The sequence below is a fragment of the Elephas maximus genome, chromosome 17 (assembly GCF_024166365.1).
Source record: "Elephas maximus indicus isolate mEleMax1 chromosome 17, mEleMax1 primary haplotype, whole genome shotgun sequence".
In the NCBI taxonomy this organism is placed as follows: Eukaryota; Metazoa; Chordata; class Mammalia; order Proboscidea; family Elephantidae; genus Elephas; species Elephas maximus.
The window spans coordinates 5747866-5767172 of record NC_064835.1 but is presented as its reverse complement, the minus strand read 5'-3'; the positions used below and the strand labels follow the sequence as shown (position 1 = coordinate 5767172).

The window sequence follows — 19307 nt, the reverse complement described above, 5'->3', positions numbered from 1 at the left end:
CGCGTAGGCTTCTTCCCAACAGCAGTAGCACTGCCCACGGGGAAACCTTTAGTGACCATCTATTAGACGTGTAGGCTTCTTCCCAACAGCAGTAGGACTGCCGATGTGGAGACCTTTAGTGACCATCTATTAGACGTGTAGGCTTCTTCCCAACAGCAGTAGCACTGCCCACGGGGAGACCTTTAGTGACCATTTATTAGATGTGTAGGCTTCTTCCCAACAGCAGTAGCACTGCCCACGGGGAGACCTTTAGTGACCATCTATTAGACGCGTAGGCTTCTTCCCAACAGCAGTAGCACTGCCCACGGGGAGACCTTTAGTGACCATCTATTAGACGTGTAGGCTTCTTCCCAACAGCAGTAGGACTGCCGATGTGGAGACCTTTAGTGACCATCTATTAGACGCGTAGGCTTCTTCCCAACAGCAGTAGCACTGCCCACGGGGAAACCTTTAGTGACCATCCATTAGACGTGTAGGCTTCTTCCCAACAGCAGTAGGACTGCCGACGTGGAGACCTTTAGTGACCATCTATTAGACGTGTAGGCTTCTTCCCAACAGCAGTAGCACTGCCCACGGGGAGACCTTTAGTGACCATCTATTAGATGTGTAGGCTTCTTCCCAACAGCAGTAGCACTGCCCACGTGGAGACCTTTAGTGACCATCTATTAGACGTGGAGGCTTCTTCCCAACAGCAGTAGCACTGCCCACGGGGAGACCTTTACTGACCATCTATTAGATGTGTAGGCTTCTTCCCAACAGCAGTAGCACTGCCCACGGGGAGACCTTTAGTGACCATCTATTAGATGTGTAGGCTTCTTCCCAACAGCAGTAGCACTGCCCACGGGGAGACCTTTAGTGACCATTTATTAGATGTGTAGGCCTCTTCCCAACAGCAGTAGCACTGCCCACGGGGACACCTTTACTGACCATCTATTAGATGTGTAGGCTTCTTCCCAACAGCAGTAGCACTGCCCACGGGGAGACCTTTAGTGACCATCTATTAGACGTGTAGGCTTCTTCCCAACAGCAGTAACACTTCCCATGGGGAGACCTTTGGTGACCATTTATTAGACGTGTAGGCTTCTTCCCAACAGCAGTAGCACTGCCCACGGGGAGACCTTTAGTGACCATTTATTAGACGCTTAGGCTTCTTCCCAACAGCAGTAGCACTGCCCACGGGGAGACCTTTAGTGACCATCTATTAGACGTGTAGGCTTCTTCTCAACAGCAGTAGCACTTCCCATGGGGAGACCTTTGGTGACCATTTATTAGACGCTTAGGCTTCTTCCCAACAGCACTAGCACTGCCCACGGGGAGACCTTTACTGACCATTTATTAGACGCTTAGGCTTCTTCCCAACAGCAGTAGCACTGCCCACGGGGAGACCTTTAGTGACCATCTGTTAGACGTGTAGGCTTCTTCTCAACAGCAGTAGCACTGCCCACGGGGAGACCTTTGGTGACCATTTATCAGACGTGTAGGCTTCTTCCCAACAGCAGTAGCACTGCCCACGGGGAGACCTTTACTGACCATTTATTAGACGCTTAGGCTTCTTCCCAACAGCAGTAGCACTGCCCACGGGGAGACCTTTAGTGACCATTTATTAGATGTGTAGGCATCTTCCCAACAGCAGTAGCACTGCCCACGGGGAGACCTTTGGTGACCATTTATTAGATGTGTAGGCTTCTTCCCAACAGCAGTAGCACTGCCCACGGGGAGACCTTTAGTGACCATTTATTAGACGTGTAGACTTCTTCACAACAGCAGTAGCACTGCCCATGTGGAGACCTTTATATTCATAATGCACTTACATCATTCACCCGTTATTTTACCTGCTGGCTGTTAGCTCAGAGAGAGAACGATCACTAGGTTAGCAGTGCCCCAAACAAAAGACTTCCCTTCATAGTTTCCTCCCCTGGGCTGAAATATCTCTGCCTATAGGGTTGCTACGAGTCAGAATCGACTTGACAGCACTGGGAAGGGCCTAGCTCTACAGCTCGATAGTTTCTGTCTACCCAATACTTTTACTGTGTTATGTGTTTTATACATATTTTATCCTATAACTGCCTACAAGGCATTAGCCTCATTTTTTTTATAGGTCAAGGAAATAAGAGGCTCACAGAGTCTAAGCAACTTGCCCCCGACTCATGGCAACCCCATGAACCACAGAATAAAACGTTGCCTGGTCCTGCACCAGCCCCGTGATTGGCTGTGGATCAAATCTGGCTGATTTTGGGATGTAGATTGCCAGGCCTATGTTCCTAGTTTGTCTTAGTCTGGAAGCTCCACTGAAATCTGTTCAGCTTCAGAGCAACACGCAAGCCTCCGTTGACAGGTAGGTGGTGGCTGCACACGAGGTGTACTGACCAGGAATCAAACCCAGATCTCCCACATGGAAGGTGTGAATTCCACCACAGAACCACCACTGTCTCCCTTACTCCAGGCACACAGTGAGTTAATGCGGGAGCCAGGATTTTCCTTCAGGATGCCTTGCTCTAAAGCCTGTGTTCTTCCCTCCACCCCACACTGTCCCTAGAAAGCACCACCTCCCCACCTCCCAGAAAGTCCTTTCCTTGAGTGAGGAACCACCGTGACCCCCAATTCCTGGGGTGTAATTCATTATCATCAGCATCTCCTGGACTTTGTGCTAGCTGTTTCAACCCCCCAGTAAATCCGTCCCAGTAGATACCTCCTGCTCTAAATAGCGCCCTCCGTGATCTGCAAACATTACAAGGACATCAAAACAAAGCTATCGACTGGGTGCCTAACTTTAGCAGCCTGTCCAAACTCTTTTGTTTGGTTCTCAGGCAGCTTATTGACTGGGTGATGGGGTCAGAAGTTGTCTTTTCCCCAAGCCTCTTCCAGGACCCAGTACTACTGTTGAAGACACAACGTCAGGGTAGGAAGAAAAAGTCCAACTACTGAAGAGTTCAGACGTGCAGGCTTTTAGTAAGCACAACTTACTTACCTGTCTACAACCTGTGGGGGTGGGAGCAGGTTAAGACAAATGGAACTACAGAAGCTGAGATTAGTGGCATCTTTTCCCCTCTTGTGTGAACTGTTCTCAGAAACTCGGCATGTCCATATAAAGAGGAGAAAAGGAGGTGAGGGCAGGAAGCTGATGGACCGTTGATAAATGCAGCCGCTGTAGTTTACAAGGTGCCTTTTTTGTCCCATGAGGTGCCTCACACATCTCCACATTGATCTGAAAGAGGGTCCTATCTCCCCGCCCCCCACTTTCCTAACATACCACTGCTCACCCTGACCCCACAGTTTATCTTTGCATATTGGAAAAACTGGCATTTATCAAGTAATCTACTCCTCATAGATTGTTAAACAGACCACAGGGGTTATCAGTGGCCCTGATATAGGAAGATAAACAGCAACCTCTTATGCAAATAGCACTAAGAATGTGGGGCTGGCCACAGGACAAAAGTGGAATTTAGGAGAACAAGAATCTTAACACTTTTCCTCAACTCAAACTCTGGAAAGCCACAAGGGCTTGGCGAAGAGATGAAACCTGCTCGTGGGCTCTGTGCATCTGCCTTTGCAGGAAAAAAATGACAGCAGCCTGGGGTCCAGGTGGCATCTTTTCAAACCCATCTTATTATTTCAAGGGAAAACTCACACAGAACCCAGAAGGGGTGAGTAGCTGCAAGTGACAAAAGAATTGCAGGCAGAGGGCAGAGGGAGATGCCTCTCACCCCAGGCTGCAGGCTGGGGAGGGAGAGTCTGGAGGCCGAATGACAGAATCCAGGGCTGTCCAGAATGAAAGACTGAATGGAATTGGCTAATTTACACAGGAAGTAAGCACTTACCAGACCCTTCATCCCAACATACAAAACCCTCTGCCATATCTGGAAGCAATTACACCCAGTTAACATGATCTGCCTGCCACTAAAATTAACTGCAAACAGAAATATTTTTCACTTTTGCAACAGGAGATGCCAAGGTTTGGCATATTCTCCACACCCCACCACCCCCCCACCCCCCACCCCACTGAATCTGGCTGCTGGGGAATATTTAGCAGCTACTCAGCTCAAAACCAAACACACTCTTGGACCTGTCAGGACACAAAAAAGTAAAACAGTGGATAATTAGGAAGGGGGAAAGAAGGGAGAGAGGTGGCAATGAAAACCATTGTGCTGGAAATTGAGGAAAGGGGCCAGGCACAGGGGCCCTAAATGGGTCTCCATCGCTCACGAGTCTAGCCCGGATTTTCCGCACTGAACTTCAAGGAAAGCAAAACATTTTTGGAGCCACTCAATTTAGCAGCGCTTCACATTGTTTTGCGTGCTGTCTTCATGCCTGCTGCCAGTGGGGCGGGGGTGGGGGTACGCAGGGAGGTAGACTGACAAACGTTAGCAGATCCTTAATTTAGCATTTAGGGGACAACTGTCACGATTTAACTTCTGCCTCGAATGTTCCAGATCCCTAGTCCACAAACACCTTCAAAGCAGCTTTCACCTGCTCTAAGAAGGGCCAAAGGAGGCTGAGAGGAAGCGACAACTGGTCTCCCGTGAGTGTGGGTACCCATAAAGAAGCCAGGGTCCCATTCTCCAGAACTCCAGGCCCAGCTGCTTCAACTTACTGACCACTCTTGCCCTTTCTCTCTGCACTCAACCCCACAACAGGATACGAACATATTTTTATTTTTCCTTGAACTGCTGTCAACAATGCCACACATACCAGGGACAGATTAAAGTTCCTAAAGGAGGAGTCATCTCTAGCCTCTTCTCCGAGCACCCCATCTTTTCTGGGCACGCCTTTGGTATACCTCCCCTGAAAGTGCAGTTCATCCCTTTGTTACCAGGGGCCTTTCAAACAGCTCCAGCGGTAACAGCGGCAAAAGTAACGCATCCATTTGCCAGACAGTCACAAACATCCTTTCTCAAAAAGAGTCAGGCAAAAGTTTCCCTCAAGAATGAGGTCAAACACTGCTGTTCTCTGCAGAAATCACACTAAGAAACATTTCTTACAGAGGGGGGGAAAAAAAAAGGAGACAACGTAAGAAGTTTTTCTTTAAGGATTTTGGGCTATGATGAGGAGAAAAAAAGGGTCTCAATATGTTAAAAGGAAAAAGGTACTATCCATCCTTTTTAATTTTTGAAAACATTTTTAGCATGAGACAAAAACTGAAGACACACGCACGCACGTCCTTTAAAATATTGTAACCTGAGGACGGGCCAAGTGCTGGCAATTGTATGCATTTGCATCGTTCAACTTAGCAACACTGTGACAACACCATGAAGCAGATATTAGTGATTTCAGCTCACATACAAGGAAGCAGAGTGGCTGGGCATCTCGCCATAGTCAGAGAGCTTCTAAGGGTTAGAGAATGAATTCAAATCCAGGGCCAACCCAGAGTCAATGCTTCCCACAACTCTGCCACCACCAACACAAACTGCCAGCAGAAAATATAGACGCTTTGGGAACAGAAAAAGAAAATAACCACCTCAAGAAATCCCACCTCCCAGAGACAGCTGCTGTGAGCCTATTGGAGTCTCTCCCTCCTCCTCCTCCATGCACACCTCTAGACACACACACACACACACACACACACACACACACCGCTCAATCAAGACGCAGCCATCCAGGCATGGAAACGGTTAAGTCGTCCTCACTGAATAAATCAAAGGTTCAAGGCTGCAACATACCACAAAGGTTCCCTCTTTCCGTATGACGAGAACCAGAGCGGGGCTGAAATCCCAAGCATCCTGTGCGGGGTCTCCCCGACCCGCACAGGTTATGCCGCCAGGGTCAGGGCCGAGGACCTTTAGCGGCAACATTCATTTCCTGAACAGGACAAGTTCTCCTGACCATAAAGCTAATAGGAACTTCCTCGCATGGCGAGCTCCGGCTGACAGGGCTACTTGTCACTGCCACGCAGGAGGAGAGCGCTGGTTCCCATTAGTGGGTTATGATGCCAGGTGCTACTAATAAGGTCCATCGGCAAGAAACAAGAGCCTGCTAAGTTGCCTCTCCAACTCTGGAAGTAATCAAGTCTGGGCTTCGGGGTTGGGGAGGGGCTTTCCTTAAAGAGAGGGGTCGGGGGAGCGGGGCTGAACCACAGCAGACCCCAGCAGCACCTAACCTGCTGAACAGCTTAAATAAATAAATTTCAAACAATCCCACTGCATTTCCCCCGCTACCATAAAAGACTCCCCCAAATTAACACTCATAATGTTTCCCTGAGAACTCCAGGTCTGATGGCTCACCCTGAGGGCCATTATGTTCAGCCACATCTGCTTCTCCCTATGGCAGGGAGAGTTGTGCCAACAGGCCTGATGGCATTAAGATCGAAATGTCCGGCTAATCCACTTGGAGACTGTCAACCGGGCAAGGGTGGCAGTGCTCCCCTCCCGCTCCAGGCCTCTAGGTCTAGATCTTCCTTCCTAAGAAAGAGGAAATGGGGGGGGAGGCCTCACAGTTGCATCTGTGCTGTGTGCTTTACCAGTTACCTTAAATTTAAATCTTTAAATTTAATACATTTAAAACCACATGGAGAGATAGGCGCTAACCTCATTTCATAGAAGAGGATCCTGGCGGTTCAGAGAGGTGAAATCATTTGCCCAAATTCACCGTGTTTAATGAGGTACAGCGTCAGGATTCAAACCCAGGTCTAGCTGACCTCCATCTTTGTGCTCTCGCTCTGCGCACCTTGCCTCCCAGAAATACACTGTCTTGATGGTGCATTTGCCTTGTTCTCAGTGTACCTGGTGGTCATGGTTTTGTGTGCATGTAGATGTCTTTACAAGGCATCAGTGGCTCAGTGGTAGAATTCTCACCTCTCATGCAGGAGACCCTGGTTCAATTCCAGGCCAAGGCACTTTATGCGCAGCCACTATCAGTCTGTCAATGGACTCTTGTGTGTTGCTATGATGTTGAACAAGTTTGAGTTTCCAGACTAAGACAGAGTAAGAAGAAAGGCATGGCTATCTACTTCTGAAAATCACCCAATAAAAACCCTATGGATCACTGTCTGATCTACAACCTATCATGGGGGTGGCATGGGACCGGGTGTTTCATACCATTATTCATACCATTGTTCACCCGAGTCAGGGGCTGATTCAATAGCAGCTAACAACAACATATGTCTTTACTTATTATTTCTGGGAAATCTAAATGGCCCTGAGAGAGAGAACTCTAAACACCACCTCCAAATGGGCCCTAAGTTTCTCCTCTTCGTCAGAATTTCTGTGACTAACTTCTAATAACTTCCATCGGTCACGTCACATGGTTTCAGGAAGTTCCTTCTCACATCTAACTTTGGTTCCTCCTACTGCAATGCTAAACATTACCTGCTCATGCTGAGGAAAATCTCGTCTTGGGGACAGGGCCGAAAGCGAGATATGAATTTAGAATTAGGCAGGTTTTTGCAGTTTCCATGCTGATGATAACGTACCAGATCCCCTCCCTGCAGCTGCAGAGATAAGCCTCATGTAGGCAAAACCCAACCATCATTTTTTCGACTGAGCCAGCATAATAAGGACACCGGGGCTTTTAAGGGGAAACAGAAGAAAGGGGGAATTTCTGATTATGCTGGCATGAAATCCACAGCATGGGATTTTTATTCTTGTAAACGTGTTTCTTTTTCTCTCCCTTTTTCTGTTTTTTGAATCAGCATAAAAGGACTATATCCCCAGAAGCTGGTCTCTCTTGGGGCCAGGAGTAGTACTCCTTGGACACAGTGGCCTCAGCCCTAAAGATCTGAACCTTGTGCAGTAAGCTGCCCTCTCACAACCTCCTTCCTCTCATGCCAGACGGTGTGATGAGTGAGCCTCCTGGTCACCAGGCTGCAGGGCGCACAGAGCCAGTCCTTCCTGCATCCCCCAGTCCCTTCTGATTCCATCGGGGTTGAAGACCCAAGCATGGTTGTTACGATGACACGGAAAGAACAGTGACATGGAGCCAGAGGGCTTGGGCACAAACCTTAGCACCACCTTTTACTGTTTAACCATGCACAAGTCGACTAACCTCTCAGGTTAGCTAACCCCTATCGGTGAATGCAAAACTAACACTCACCTCACAGGGTGGCTCAAAAGTTTAAGAAGATACTATGAATGCACTTAGCACAGAACCTGACAAGTATTAAATTCTGAAAACAGAGTTTGCTGAATCCACTCTCAGAAACACCCTGCACTGGAGGGGCCGAGAAAGGGAAGGAACTCAGGAACACCCAGCGCCCGTGAGCCCAGCCACAAGACTTCCTTCGGCAAGGTGCTGTGTGTGTGCCTCATCTCTGCCTCAACCGCAGTGATTTGCATGCCTGGCCACTTGTATGGGCAATAGGACACTGAATTGGTGAACCGCCTTGGCATTTGGAACCGATGACAGTGGCATGTTGCCCAGCTAAATTTAAACAAGAACTGGATGACTCACGAGGCCTCAGGTCAATGGGACAAAGAGTACCCTGGCCACCATGATACAAAAGATCAGCTTCTCAGGAAAGATAGAGTGCACGCTGTGTATTCGCTGCAAACACACAGCGCCTGAAGCTTTGCTCTTTGCTGAATAACAGCCCCTGGGGGAAAGCAGGGTTTGGACCAGCACAAATCCTGGCTGCCACTTACCAGTCCACATGTTACGGTGCACTGCTAGCATGACCTACCTCGCAACAACCAAAAAAAAAAAAGACAGCAATTATGAAAGGAATACTTATTTTGTACAACCATTCCTTGTACTTTATAAATATTTACTGCTAGACCCTTATAACAACTCAGGGACTAGCTACTGTTATGATTGTCATTTTACAAATGAGGAAACTAGGCACACAGAGGCTAAGTAATGCAATCACAGACACACAGGAGGTAAATGGTGGAGCTGGGATTCTAACCCAGAATATTCTAATTTGCTCAAAATGCACAGATCCAGAAGGAGTTGGGTGGTGGGGTGCTGAGTGCCATGGGAAATTTTTTCTTTCTACCAAAAGTGTTGAGCAAAGATGTCACCTTGAGGACTAAGGTGCACCTGACCCAAGCCATGGTATTTTCAATCGCATCATATGCATGTGAAAGCTGGACAATGAATAAGGAAGACTGAAGAAGAACTGATGCCTTTGAATTGTGGCGTTGGCATAAAATATTGAATATACCACGGACTGCCAAAAGAACGAACAAATCTGTCTTAGAAGAAGTAAAACCAGAATGCTCCTTGGAAGTAAGGATGGCGAGACTGCGTCTTACATACTTTGGACATGTTGTCAGGAGGGATCAGTATCTGGAGGAGGACATCATGCTTGGCAGAGTACAGGGTCAGTGGGAAAGAGGAAGACCCTCAACGAGGTGGACTGACACAGCGGCTGCAACAATGAGCTCAAGCATAACAACGACTGTAAGGACGGCGCAGGACCGGGCAGTGTTTCGTTCTGTTGTGCATAGGGCCGCTATGAGTCGGAGCCCACTCGACAGCACCTAACAACAAACCTAAACCTAACAACGACAACAACCAAAATAATTGCCACAGAGTCAAGGCTTTCTTCTAGCACGGCTCAACTGGAATTTGACTAAGAAAACTTCTAGTTATTGTGAAAAAGTTGGGTACCTCCAACGGGCAAAGTGAGGCACACTCGTACTCAGTGAATAAAACTCAAGTTCTATGTTTAGGTGCTTCAGCTGGACTTGTTTTGAAGTCATTAATAAAACAAACAAGTAAAAAAATTAAAGTGATTGGACATGTTTACCTCCTGAATTAGCAAGAAGTCAAAAGGCTGTGAATGGAGTTTGATTTTAACGTTTTAGAGCCACCGCTATTTTAAAAATTCATAAATAGTTTTCCCAGAACAAGCAGGAGGAAAAAATTTTGCTTAACTATAGCTTTCCCCTCCCAGCAATTAGCGGCTCTGCCCAAGATCAACAGCAAATTAAAAAGAGCAGGCAACCTTCCTCCACTGAAAACAAAAGAAGTCATCTTCAAAAGTTCCAAGAGTTCTGTCTGGATCCCAGATAGCTCACCGACCCTACGCAAGTTAAGTATTAGAAAACCAAGACAGAATAGACAGCAAAGAAACTCCCTATTTAACTGGTGAATTTCCTGCCCATCCAGATTTCAAAATAGGGAAAAAATTCAATTAGCCAAAAGGAATTCATGAAGATATAAGTGGGTACACAAGGGGTAAAGAAAGATTTTTTTTTTTTTTAAGAGTTCACCATTATCTAGAGACAGCTCACCCAAGTGCCTAGTTTAAACTACAAATGAAGAAATTAAAGCTCAGAGTGATAAAGGGACTGACAACGGTGACAGAGCTGGAAATCGTAGTGCTGGGCCTAAAGGCCCAGCTTCCACAACAGCTGGGTACAACATCACAAAGTCTTCTGCCATCTTCCTATCTTTACAACCAATGACCTCTCCAAAAGACTAGAAGATTTCCAGGAGCCCGAGAGGTCATGAACTTCAGTCACATATTACCCCAAAAAGGATACTTCCTGGAAATAGAAACAGATTCAAAAAGGATTTAGACAGATCTGTGAATGACAGAGCAGCCCATAAATAGCACCTAAGAGAAGCTGGGATACACCTGACCTTTGGGATTGACGTCAAGGGAGATGACCACAGCCTCCAACAGCGGTGTCTTAGGGATGTTGTTGGAAACCAAAGACTAGGTCAGGTGGCTCTAGCCCAGAACAGCAATGGCCATGTTCTTATATGGCCTGGTGCAGAGCACCCAAGAACGGGAATTAGAAGGTAAGATGAGCTCCTGGCTCTCTACCCATTTATAGCTGTGTGACCTTGGGCAAGTCACTTATTTGCTCCAAAGCTCATTTTCTTCGTCAGTAAAATGGAGCAGATAGTGGTCCACAATCCCTTATCCAAAGTCATCAGGTGCTTCAGAAATCACAATGTTGCCGATTTTAGAGAGGTTCTTTGGAAACTATAGTGTTTATTACATAACAGCCCCAGCAAAGTCTAGGGCAGCACTCTGTAATCAAACACATTAGTATTTTTGCAGCAAAACATATGAATATTCAAAGTAAGTGGGATAAATATAGCCTCACGTCAGTTGAGATCAGGTTTTGCCAGTAAATGAGTCTGCTGTGAACTTACGTAAAGCCTTTTAGTTTTGAGAGCTTTTCAGACTTCACAGTCACAAACAGGAGATTATGGACCTGGTCCACAACCTTAGGGGAGGCTGTGAGGGTAAGGAAGATAAAGTAATTAAGGGTGACTGTGCAAAGGAGAAAGTGCTACACTGATAAAGGCATTGTTAATATGATCGTTGTTGTCATTGCTTCACAGCACATCCTTTTCCAAACAGAACTTGGTTCGAGATCAGAGGTGCCTTAAGCTGGCAGAAGGACGGAAGGGAATAAAGAGTTCAGGGCAACCTCCAACCTCCCAAAATCGGACTAAACCAAAGTCAACAGCTGTTGGCCCTCTACATGGTCAACCACTGAAGACAGAGCAACTGGCCACCTGGGAGAGATGGTGGCAAAGGGCCAGGCCAGACTTTGGCATCTTAGCTACAAGGCATATGCACCCTAGAGCCAACCCCAAGAAGCCTCTGGGAGGGCTGCACACACAGGTCCTGGAAGCTGGCTGAGATCGTCCCTCCCATCCCTTCAAGAACCAGGCATGAGGTCCTACTGTGTCTGTGCAGGATACACACTGTAGCTGGTCCAAGAACTTACTTGTAAAAGATCCAGAGGTTCCAGGGAGACCAAAACCCTACTCCGATTCTGCAGCACTAAGTTCAGAAACAAATTAAGACGAGGCTGCATGAGCCTGGGAAGAATGAGGACTATAAACAAGGACTGTGTTCACACTTGAGCCAACGTATTTAACTCTGGGGACGTAAGGTGCATCTGGCCCAGCTAAGCTGGTCCCTAGACCGTATGCAGACAAGCCTGCCTGCGGAACTGCTCCAGCCTTTCAGAGAGAAAGAGAAGGAAAGAAGAGACTTCACCCAGAGTAATGTGGGCTCACTGGGGAAGTTCCTGGGGTCCAGGGCTTGCTCCTTCACCGGCCTAGAGAACGCTACTGATCTGGCAGGTCTCCTACTGTTCTGACTTCCTTCTGGATCATTTAGGTAATTAAGCCCCACGTGATCTACCCAAGTGGTGTCCTTAGTCTTTCCATCAATCTGAGGCCACTTCTGACACTGCTGTTACATTTCACCATCTACCACAGGGAACATGATCACAATTTTACTGTTCCCTTCTAACTATCTGTGGCACCAATGTTTCCCGCTCACTCCACACCAGCTTGGGATCACATCATGTGGAAACCTACTGATTCCATAATAAACTCTCCTGCTTACATCACTTCCTAGTTCTGTCCCCTTCCTTCCTTCCTCTCCATGCCCATCCACCCACACAAAAAAAGGAAAGAATAACTGCTGGGCATTTATCCCTTACCAACATTCTAGGCTATTGACCCCTTTAAAATTTTAAGAAGCAAAGATGTCACTACGATGACTAAGGTGTGCATGACCCAAGCCATATTCTTTTCAATCACCTCATATGCATGTGAAAGTTGGATAATGAAAAAGGAAGACAGCTGCACAACTCAAAGAATGTAATCAGCCTCACTAAATGGTACATGTGGAAACTGTTGAACTGGTGCGTGTTTTGCTATATATACTCTCAACAACAACAGAATAAGTAAATTAAAAAAAAAAAAAAGAGGAAGACAGAAGAATCGACGTGTTCAAACTGTGATGCTGAAGAATACTGAATATTCCCTGAAGGGCCAAAAGAATGAACTATCAGTCTTTGAAGAAGTACAACCAGAATAATCCTTGTAAGAAAGGATAGAGAGACTTCAACTTGCTTACTTTAGACACATCATCAGGAAAGACCAATTGCTAGAAAAGGACATCATGTTTGGTAGAGAGCGAACGAAAATGAGGGGAACCCTCCATGAAGTGGACTGAGACGATAGTTACAACGATGGACTCCAATATACCAAAGATCATGAAGGTGGCACAGGACTGGGCAACCTGTTTCTGTTACACATAAGGTTGCCATGAGCCGGTGCCAACAAGACAGCTACTAACAACAACAAGCCTACTGGCTTAAAAAAAATTCCTGTAGCCCATTCCTTTATCATGTTATATTTACAGCCAATTCCACAGTCTCCTAACATCAAAATCTCCCACTCTGAATTTTTTCTTGCCTTTTTGTTTGTATGGTAGTAGTGCTGTGTTTTCTTTCCACCCAAGCACTTTCTGGATGGCCGATGGGATTGGGGTGGGTTTAGGGAATGAGTGAGAAGAGTATTAAATAGGAAAGTAGTACGTCAATCCTGGAGCTTTGAGTGTGTGAAAGAGGGAGAAAAACTTCCCACAAAGTCTAGTCAGGAGCGAAGGCGCTGCCTTCAGAGTAAGGGTTGGACACAAACACAAACATTTTCTCCCCTGTATGGTTGATGCAAATGGTTAACGTGCTCAGCTGCTAACCGAAAGGTTGGATGTTTGAGTCAGGTTTGAGTTCAGGCCTCAGAAGAAATTCCTGAAAATCTTTCCAAAACTCAATCTTTGAAAATCCTGTGAAACATAGTTCTACTCTGACACACACACAGGGCTGCCATGAGTCGGCCCTGACTCTATGGCAAATGGTTTTTGGGTTTTCTCGGGTTTCTTTGGACCCTGACAGCTTTCCGCTAAAGGCACAGCCCCGGCTTTGGCTTCTTGGGCTGCAGCAGATTACTTGCCACCCTGAGTCAGAAGTACATTCTCCCAGTCAGCAGCACATAATGTGACACTGAGGGTCCCAGGACCGTCACCCATCATCACAAGCTCAGGAAGACATTCTCTGCGCCACCTCACAGCCAACACAAACCTGGTAGGAGGCAGTTCTCAGGACACTACCCACTAGACCTCAGAGCCAATGGGGACACTGCAAAGACGAGCCCTATACAAGGTGGAGGGACAGAGGTCAATTCTTCATCTTCCTGGTTACTGTGTGTCCATCACAGCTCTAGTGACTTCTAGGTGCTATTCTGTTAATTCCACACCACACCCTGTTGACCATCTCCATTTTAAAAAGCGAATAAAACAAAGCTCAGAAAGGCTGAATAACTATCACAAGCTCTCACCACTAGATATGGCTAATACCATCGCCCATGCTCTTTGTCATGTAACACGGCCAACCCTCCATCTCTCCCCAGAGAAACGAGGGTCCTCAAGAGTATGAATGTGGAACTCCTGACACAGTGATTTCCATTGTGGCCCTCCTGAGTAAAGAGAAGCAATCAGAGCCCAACAAGATCCAGGAAAAAAACAATTACTTTCCACCATACCCTATTTCTCACAGCACATAAAATGAAATAAGTCACATCCGGAGACGAAAATACGTCTATCTGGTCAAGTTTGGGGAGGGGGTTTCCTCTTTAGCAAAGTTTGAGCAAAAACAAACACAACCTCTTTCTATTTCTGAGTGGTGCAAGCATCAAGAAGACACACCTTGGTGGCGGTTATTTTTCGCACCCACCGGAGGGGAAACAAACAACAAAAAAAAACAGCTACATTTAGCTTAGTGACACTTTTCACAGGGCCACCTATTAGGACTAAGGTGCGCCTGACTCACGCCATGGTATTTTCAGTCACCTCATATGCGTGCAAAACCTGGACAATGAATCAGGAAGACTGAAGAAGAGACGACGCCTTTAAATTATGGTGCTGGCGAAGAATACTGAATATGCCACGGACTGCCAGAAGAACGAACAAATCTGTCTTGGAAGAAGTACAGCCAGAATGCTCCTAGGAAGAGAGGATGGCCAGGCTTCGTCTCACATACTTTGGACATGTTGTCAGGAGGAACCAGTCCCTAGAAAAGGGCATCATGCTTGGTAAAGTAGAGGGTCAGTGTAAAAGAGGAAGACCCTCAATGAGATGGATTAACACAGTGGCTGCAACAATGAGCTCAAATATAGCAATGCTTGTTTTTTTTTTTTTTTTTTTTGTGAGGATAGTATAAGACTGGGCAGTGTTTCCTTCTGTTGTACACAGGGCCACTATGAGTCGGAACCAGCTCGACGGCACCTAACAAGAACAACCTATTAGGTGGCACAGGAGCTGGTTCTGGCTCAGGGTTGATTAGATCAACCTCCAAAGGCCCCACCCAACACCCTCTCAGTGCACATCTCCTCCATTTCCTCCCCCCGACAAACACTTGCCTGAGTAACAGAATGGGATACAAAACTGGAGAATCTACCCAAGATCAGCAAATAGCAGGCGAGAGGATGTGCAGGAACATGTTATCATTGGCGACAACAGAAAACTGGGTTTCTTTATACCATTAATCTAACCCAGGGACTAGAAAGTAAAATGACGAACATATGGTTATGGAAAACGAATGATAAAACCAAACCTATTACTGACTCCCTCCGTATTTACTGCTTCTGGTGAGCAACGCTCAAAACACTCTGCTCTGTAGGCAAGATCCTCTTCAGGACTGAGTGACCCCAAGAGGCAGCAGAGTGCAGGCGGTTCAGGCCTGAATTTGAGTCCAGCTCTGCCTCTCACTCACTGGGTGACCCTGGGAACGGTCCTTTACACCTGAGTCTTAGAACCTTCCCATGTAAAAGAAGAACATTACCTACCTCAGGGTTGTTGTAACAAAATGCAACTCCATGTAAAGCGTTTCACAGGAACCAGGCACGTCATAAGAGTTCAGTAAATGGTTATTTCACAGAGGAGGAAACAGAAGCCAGAGAGAAGCTGATGTCAGCCTGAGGTGGCATTGCATTCAGCTTGGGCAGGGACCGGGTAAAAACAAGGCTCTGCAGGCTGCAAGACCAAGTCTCATATACCCATCTCTCCCCCCTGCATTTTTTTCTCCTAAACGTGCTTGCAGGCATGGAGAATAAAGACGGAGAAGAAGCAACAAGATGAACATTCACCAGGAATGAGGCTCGGAACCTGCAGCTGCTCTTGTGGCCTAAGCAGTGCCAGCCCCGCCCGTCCTATTTTCATGGTCCTGAGCTGCCGAGACCGCCTGCCTTTGCAGAAACCATGGCAGGAGGAGAAGTACCTGAAACCTGGAACCATGCTGGTACCATGTCTAGATCCAGGCCACAAGATATCCTGAACCTGAATCCCACTTTCCTCCCTCCACCCTCTCAGTCACACTAGGTAAAAAAGAACAAACTGATTGGGGCGGGGCGGGGCGGAGGGGGAGCCCAAAAAGTAAAAGGAAAGGAAAGAAAAGAGCCTTGGTAAAAAGCTGAGTTTCTACCGTGAGCACCCCAATGCTTGGGAAAGACCCTAGGGCCCCTCATCCCGCAACCAGCAAGGAGGACAGGGAGCCAGGCCCCAGAGTTTGGGAATATCCAGGGTATGAAGACATGGTGTTAGGGTGGAAAGGTGGGTGGCAGGTACAGGACTTGTGGGGCCCTACCTGTGCTGTTCCACAGCCTCATTGTCAGGAAGCTCAATCCCACACACGCTGCACTGCTCGCCCATGGCCCGGCTCTCGGACTTCATGCCCACAGCCAGCTCGCCCAGCTTGTTGAACAGCTCTCTCTGGATGAAGCCCTGGGGCAGCAGCCCCCCATAGGTGCTGAAGTCCATAGAGACAGCCAGGGTAGGCTGCATGTGGAGGCCAGAGGTCATTGAGGACGGCATGCTCAACACCGCATCAGCCTTGTGGTTGGGCAACACAGAGTAGATGCCCAGATGTTTTTCAGCTGGGGGCACAGGGTGCTCTGGTCGGCCAGGGGGGGCCTGGCCAGCCTCAGCCGAGGGTGGCAGCTGCTCAGCACTTTCCTCTCGCCCGTAGTGCAGCTCCCTGGCACTGGTAATGACACTGCTCCGAGTAGGGGTCCCAGGCCCCTCTTTGCCCCTTTCCTCAGCCTTGTCTCCCATCCCACCTGAGATACTGGACTCGGCTACCCCAGGGCTCTCCTGGCTAGGCACCTCATCCACCTGCATCATCTCCGTCTTCACCTCGGCCACCCCAGGGTGCCGCCCGCCCCCAGCCAGAGTTGGGTCATCAGGCCCTGCAGGAGGCTGGAGAGTTCCCTGCAGGAGAGACTGCCCTATGGTCATCAAACTGTCCACTGCAGCCTTGGTGGGGCTCAATGCTGAAAGACCAAAAGAGGTGGAGACTGAAGGGCTCTGGTCCACCATGGGCCCAGGGAGGCTCTGTCCAGCCACACTGGCATACCCACTCTCCTCGCTGGAATGCTTCGAGATGAAGATGTTCTTGAGGTACCGAGCTTTGCGGTCCTCTTCTTCCTCGGCCCCACCATCCGCCATGGTGGCCTCATTGTCATTGTCATCTGAGGCCTGGATGGTCTCCAGGATTTTCAGGCACTGCTCCTCCAGGTACTCTATCTCTAATATCTCGGCTGCATACAGCAGATCATCCAGGTCCTCCGCCTTGGCCTGTAGGGTGGCAGTGTATGCATACTCCAGAATCTGTTGGAAGGTCTTTGGCGAGAGGAAGTCCAGAGTATAGTGCTGGCTGTTGCGGTGGAAGAGGATCTCAAACATCTTGCTGGTGCAGGCCAGCACCGTCCGGTGGGCATGAAACTCCTGACTGTCCACCATGATGACCACATCGCACAGAGTCCCCGCCAGTCGCATCTGGTTGGCCTTGCACAGGAGCCCTGTGGGGTGGCTGGGGTTCTGCAGCTGGATCATGCCCATCTTTGTCAGATCCATGGCGCACCCTGCGGCTCAGGCATGAGGCTCTCTTTCCTTCTGGGCTCTGCGTGGCGGGACAGGGTGGGTTTCTGGGGCCAACTAAAGGGAGCAAGGAAGACAGAAAGAGGCAAAAGATGAGACAGCAAAAGGCAGATTAGTTACTGTCCCTAAAAGTAAGAATTCAAACAACACAACAAAACCCCCCAGATTTTAATGGAGAGAAGGCATCCTAGAAATCTCCAAATCTGCCTTTACGAGCCCAAAGATGATGAGAACAGTATTATTCCACCAGTAATTATAGTAAAGGTTCTACCGCATCATACATCTTATTCACTGCTCTATGACAACTGTTATTTCAAGTGAAATGAAAATCACAGCGGAGTCCTGTGAAACCTGAGCTTCCTTGAAGTCTGAGAGTCGGGGGGCTCCTGTACGCTGCGAACACTCATCATAGGGAGGTGCCCTGCACTTAACAATAACTTAGCCCTTTCCTTTAGTTATCCTAAGCACTCAGCTTCACTCTCAGACCCCTGCACAGCCAATCTCACCTTGAAAACAAAGTTTTCCAAAACCCTGCCTTACCGTGGTAGCCCCAGAAGCAAAGTCAAGCACAGCTAAAGCTACCAGCCACAGCCCTTGCCCACAGAAATCTATGGGCAGTCAGGCTCTCCTCTTTCAGGTCCATTCTCTCAACATCAGCCAGCCCCTTCCCGTGCCAGACCTCTCAGCCAGTCCTTCACTCTGTTCAGGGCTGCAAGCTGTCCGACCGTCATCCTGGCCTCTTCCTCAGGCACTAATAGGAACACACATGCACGTAACCCACACTAGTTCGTCACTAGTTTGGGTCCCTTCCACCCATGTTGTTGTGTGCTGTTAAGTTGATTTCAACTCATAGCGACCCTACAGAAGAGAGTAGATCTACCTCATAGGGTCTCATAGGGTTTCCTAGGCTGTAATCTTTATGGAAGCAGATCACCAGGTCTTCTCTCCTGTGATCTGAACCACCAACTTTTTCAGTTAGCAGCCAAGTGCTTTAGCCACTGTGCCACCAGGGCTCCTTCTTCCACCCACAGATGCCTCAAAGTTATGGGTTATGGTGTATGTGACCCAAAATACGTGTGTGCACAAGTCAGTGCAAGTGGATGCATGCACACACTCTTACATAAGGTGCTGCAGTGTCCCCTGCCCACCAGTGTCCCTCAGACCTGAGGATCTAAAAAGGGAAGGGAAATAAACGGTCATGAAGGCAGGAGGGAAATCATGAGAAATGTGTATTTTTTTACAGCCAGGAGTACACCTGCTGGGTCCGTGAACTGCAAATGTGCCCCATGAGCTCCCAGGAGTGGGCAAGTCCTGATACTGTGGACAAGGCTGGGAGGCACCAAAAGGGATACGGGCACCAGCAACCACCCGGAAGTTGCACTCAGTAAGGGAAAACAGGGCTGGGAAACAAAGGCCTCTCCCCGCGGTGTCCAGGATCATTAACAGGGCTCTGGGACTCCTGAACCCGTGTGAGGAGTGTTAAGAAGGCCTCACAGACCGGGGTCTCTCCCAGCCTCTGCCCTGCCTTACCGTGGCCAATATTGCAGCGAAGGAACTGGGAGTAAAGCAGAGCAATGTCTCTACCTCACTCTGAGAATGCTGCTTGCCTCCACCCCCAAAAAGAGCCCCATTGGCTCCAAGGCCACAAAGCTCACTCAGAAAGGGTTAACAGGGCGTC

The 19307-nt window shown here is 48.1% G+C and overlaps 1 protein-coding gene across 50 annotated transcripts in view; it reads right to left on the bottom strand.

Annotated features, from left to right (window-relative positions):
- LOC126060825 (zinc finger and BTB domain-containing protein 16) overlaps positions 1–19307 on the bottom strand; it is a 37863-nt gene that overhangs the window by 16660 nt on the left and 1896 nt on the right. For 33 of the 50 annotated variants that reach the window (XM_049857125.1, XM_049857136.1, XM_049857135.1 and 30 more), the window contains exon 2: positions 114–17686. In XM_049857125.1, coding sequence (XP_049713082.1) covers positions 16334–17605 — 1272 coding nt within the window. In that variant the 5' untranslated portion in view covers positions 17606–17686 and the 3' untranslated portion in view covers positions 114–16333. The remainder of the gene's footprint in view (positions 1–113; positions 17687–19307) is intronic. The other 17 variants (XM_049857166.1, XM_049857167.1, XM_049857128.1 and 14 more) reach the window with 16 other exon arrangements.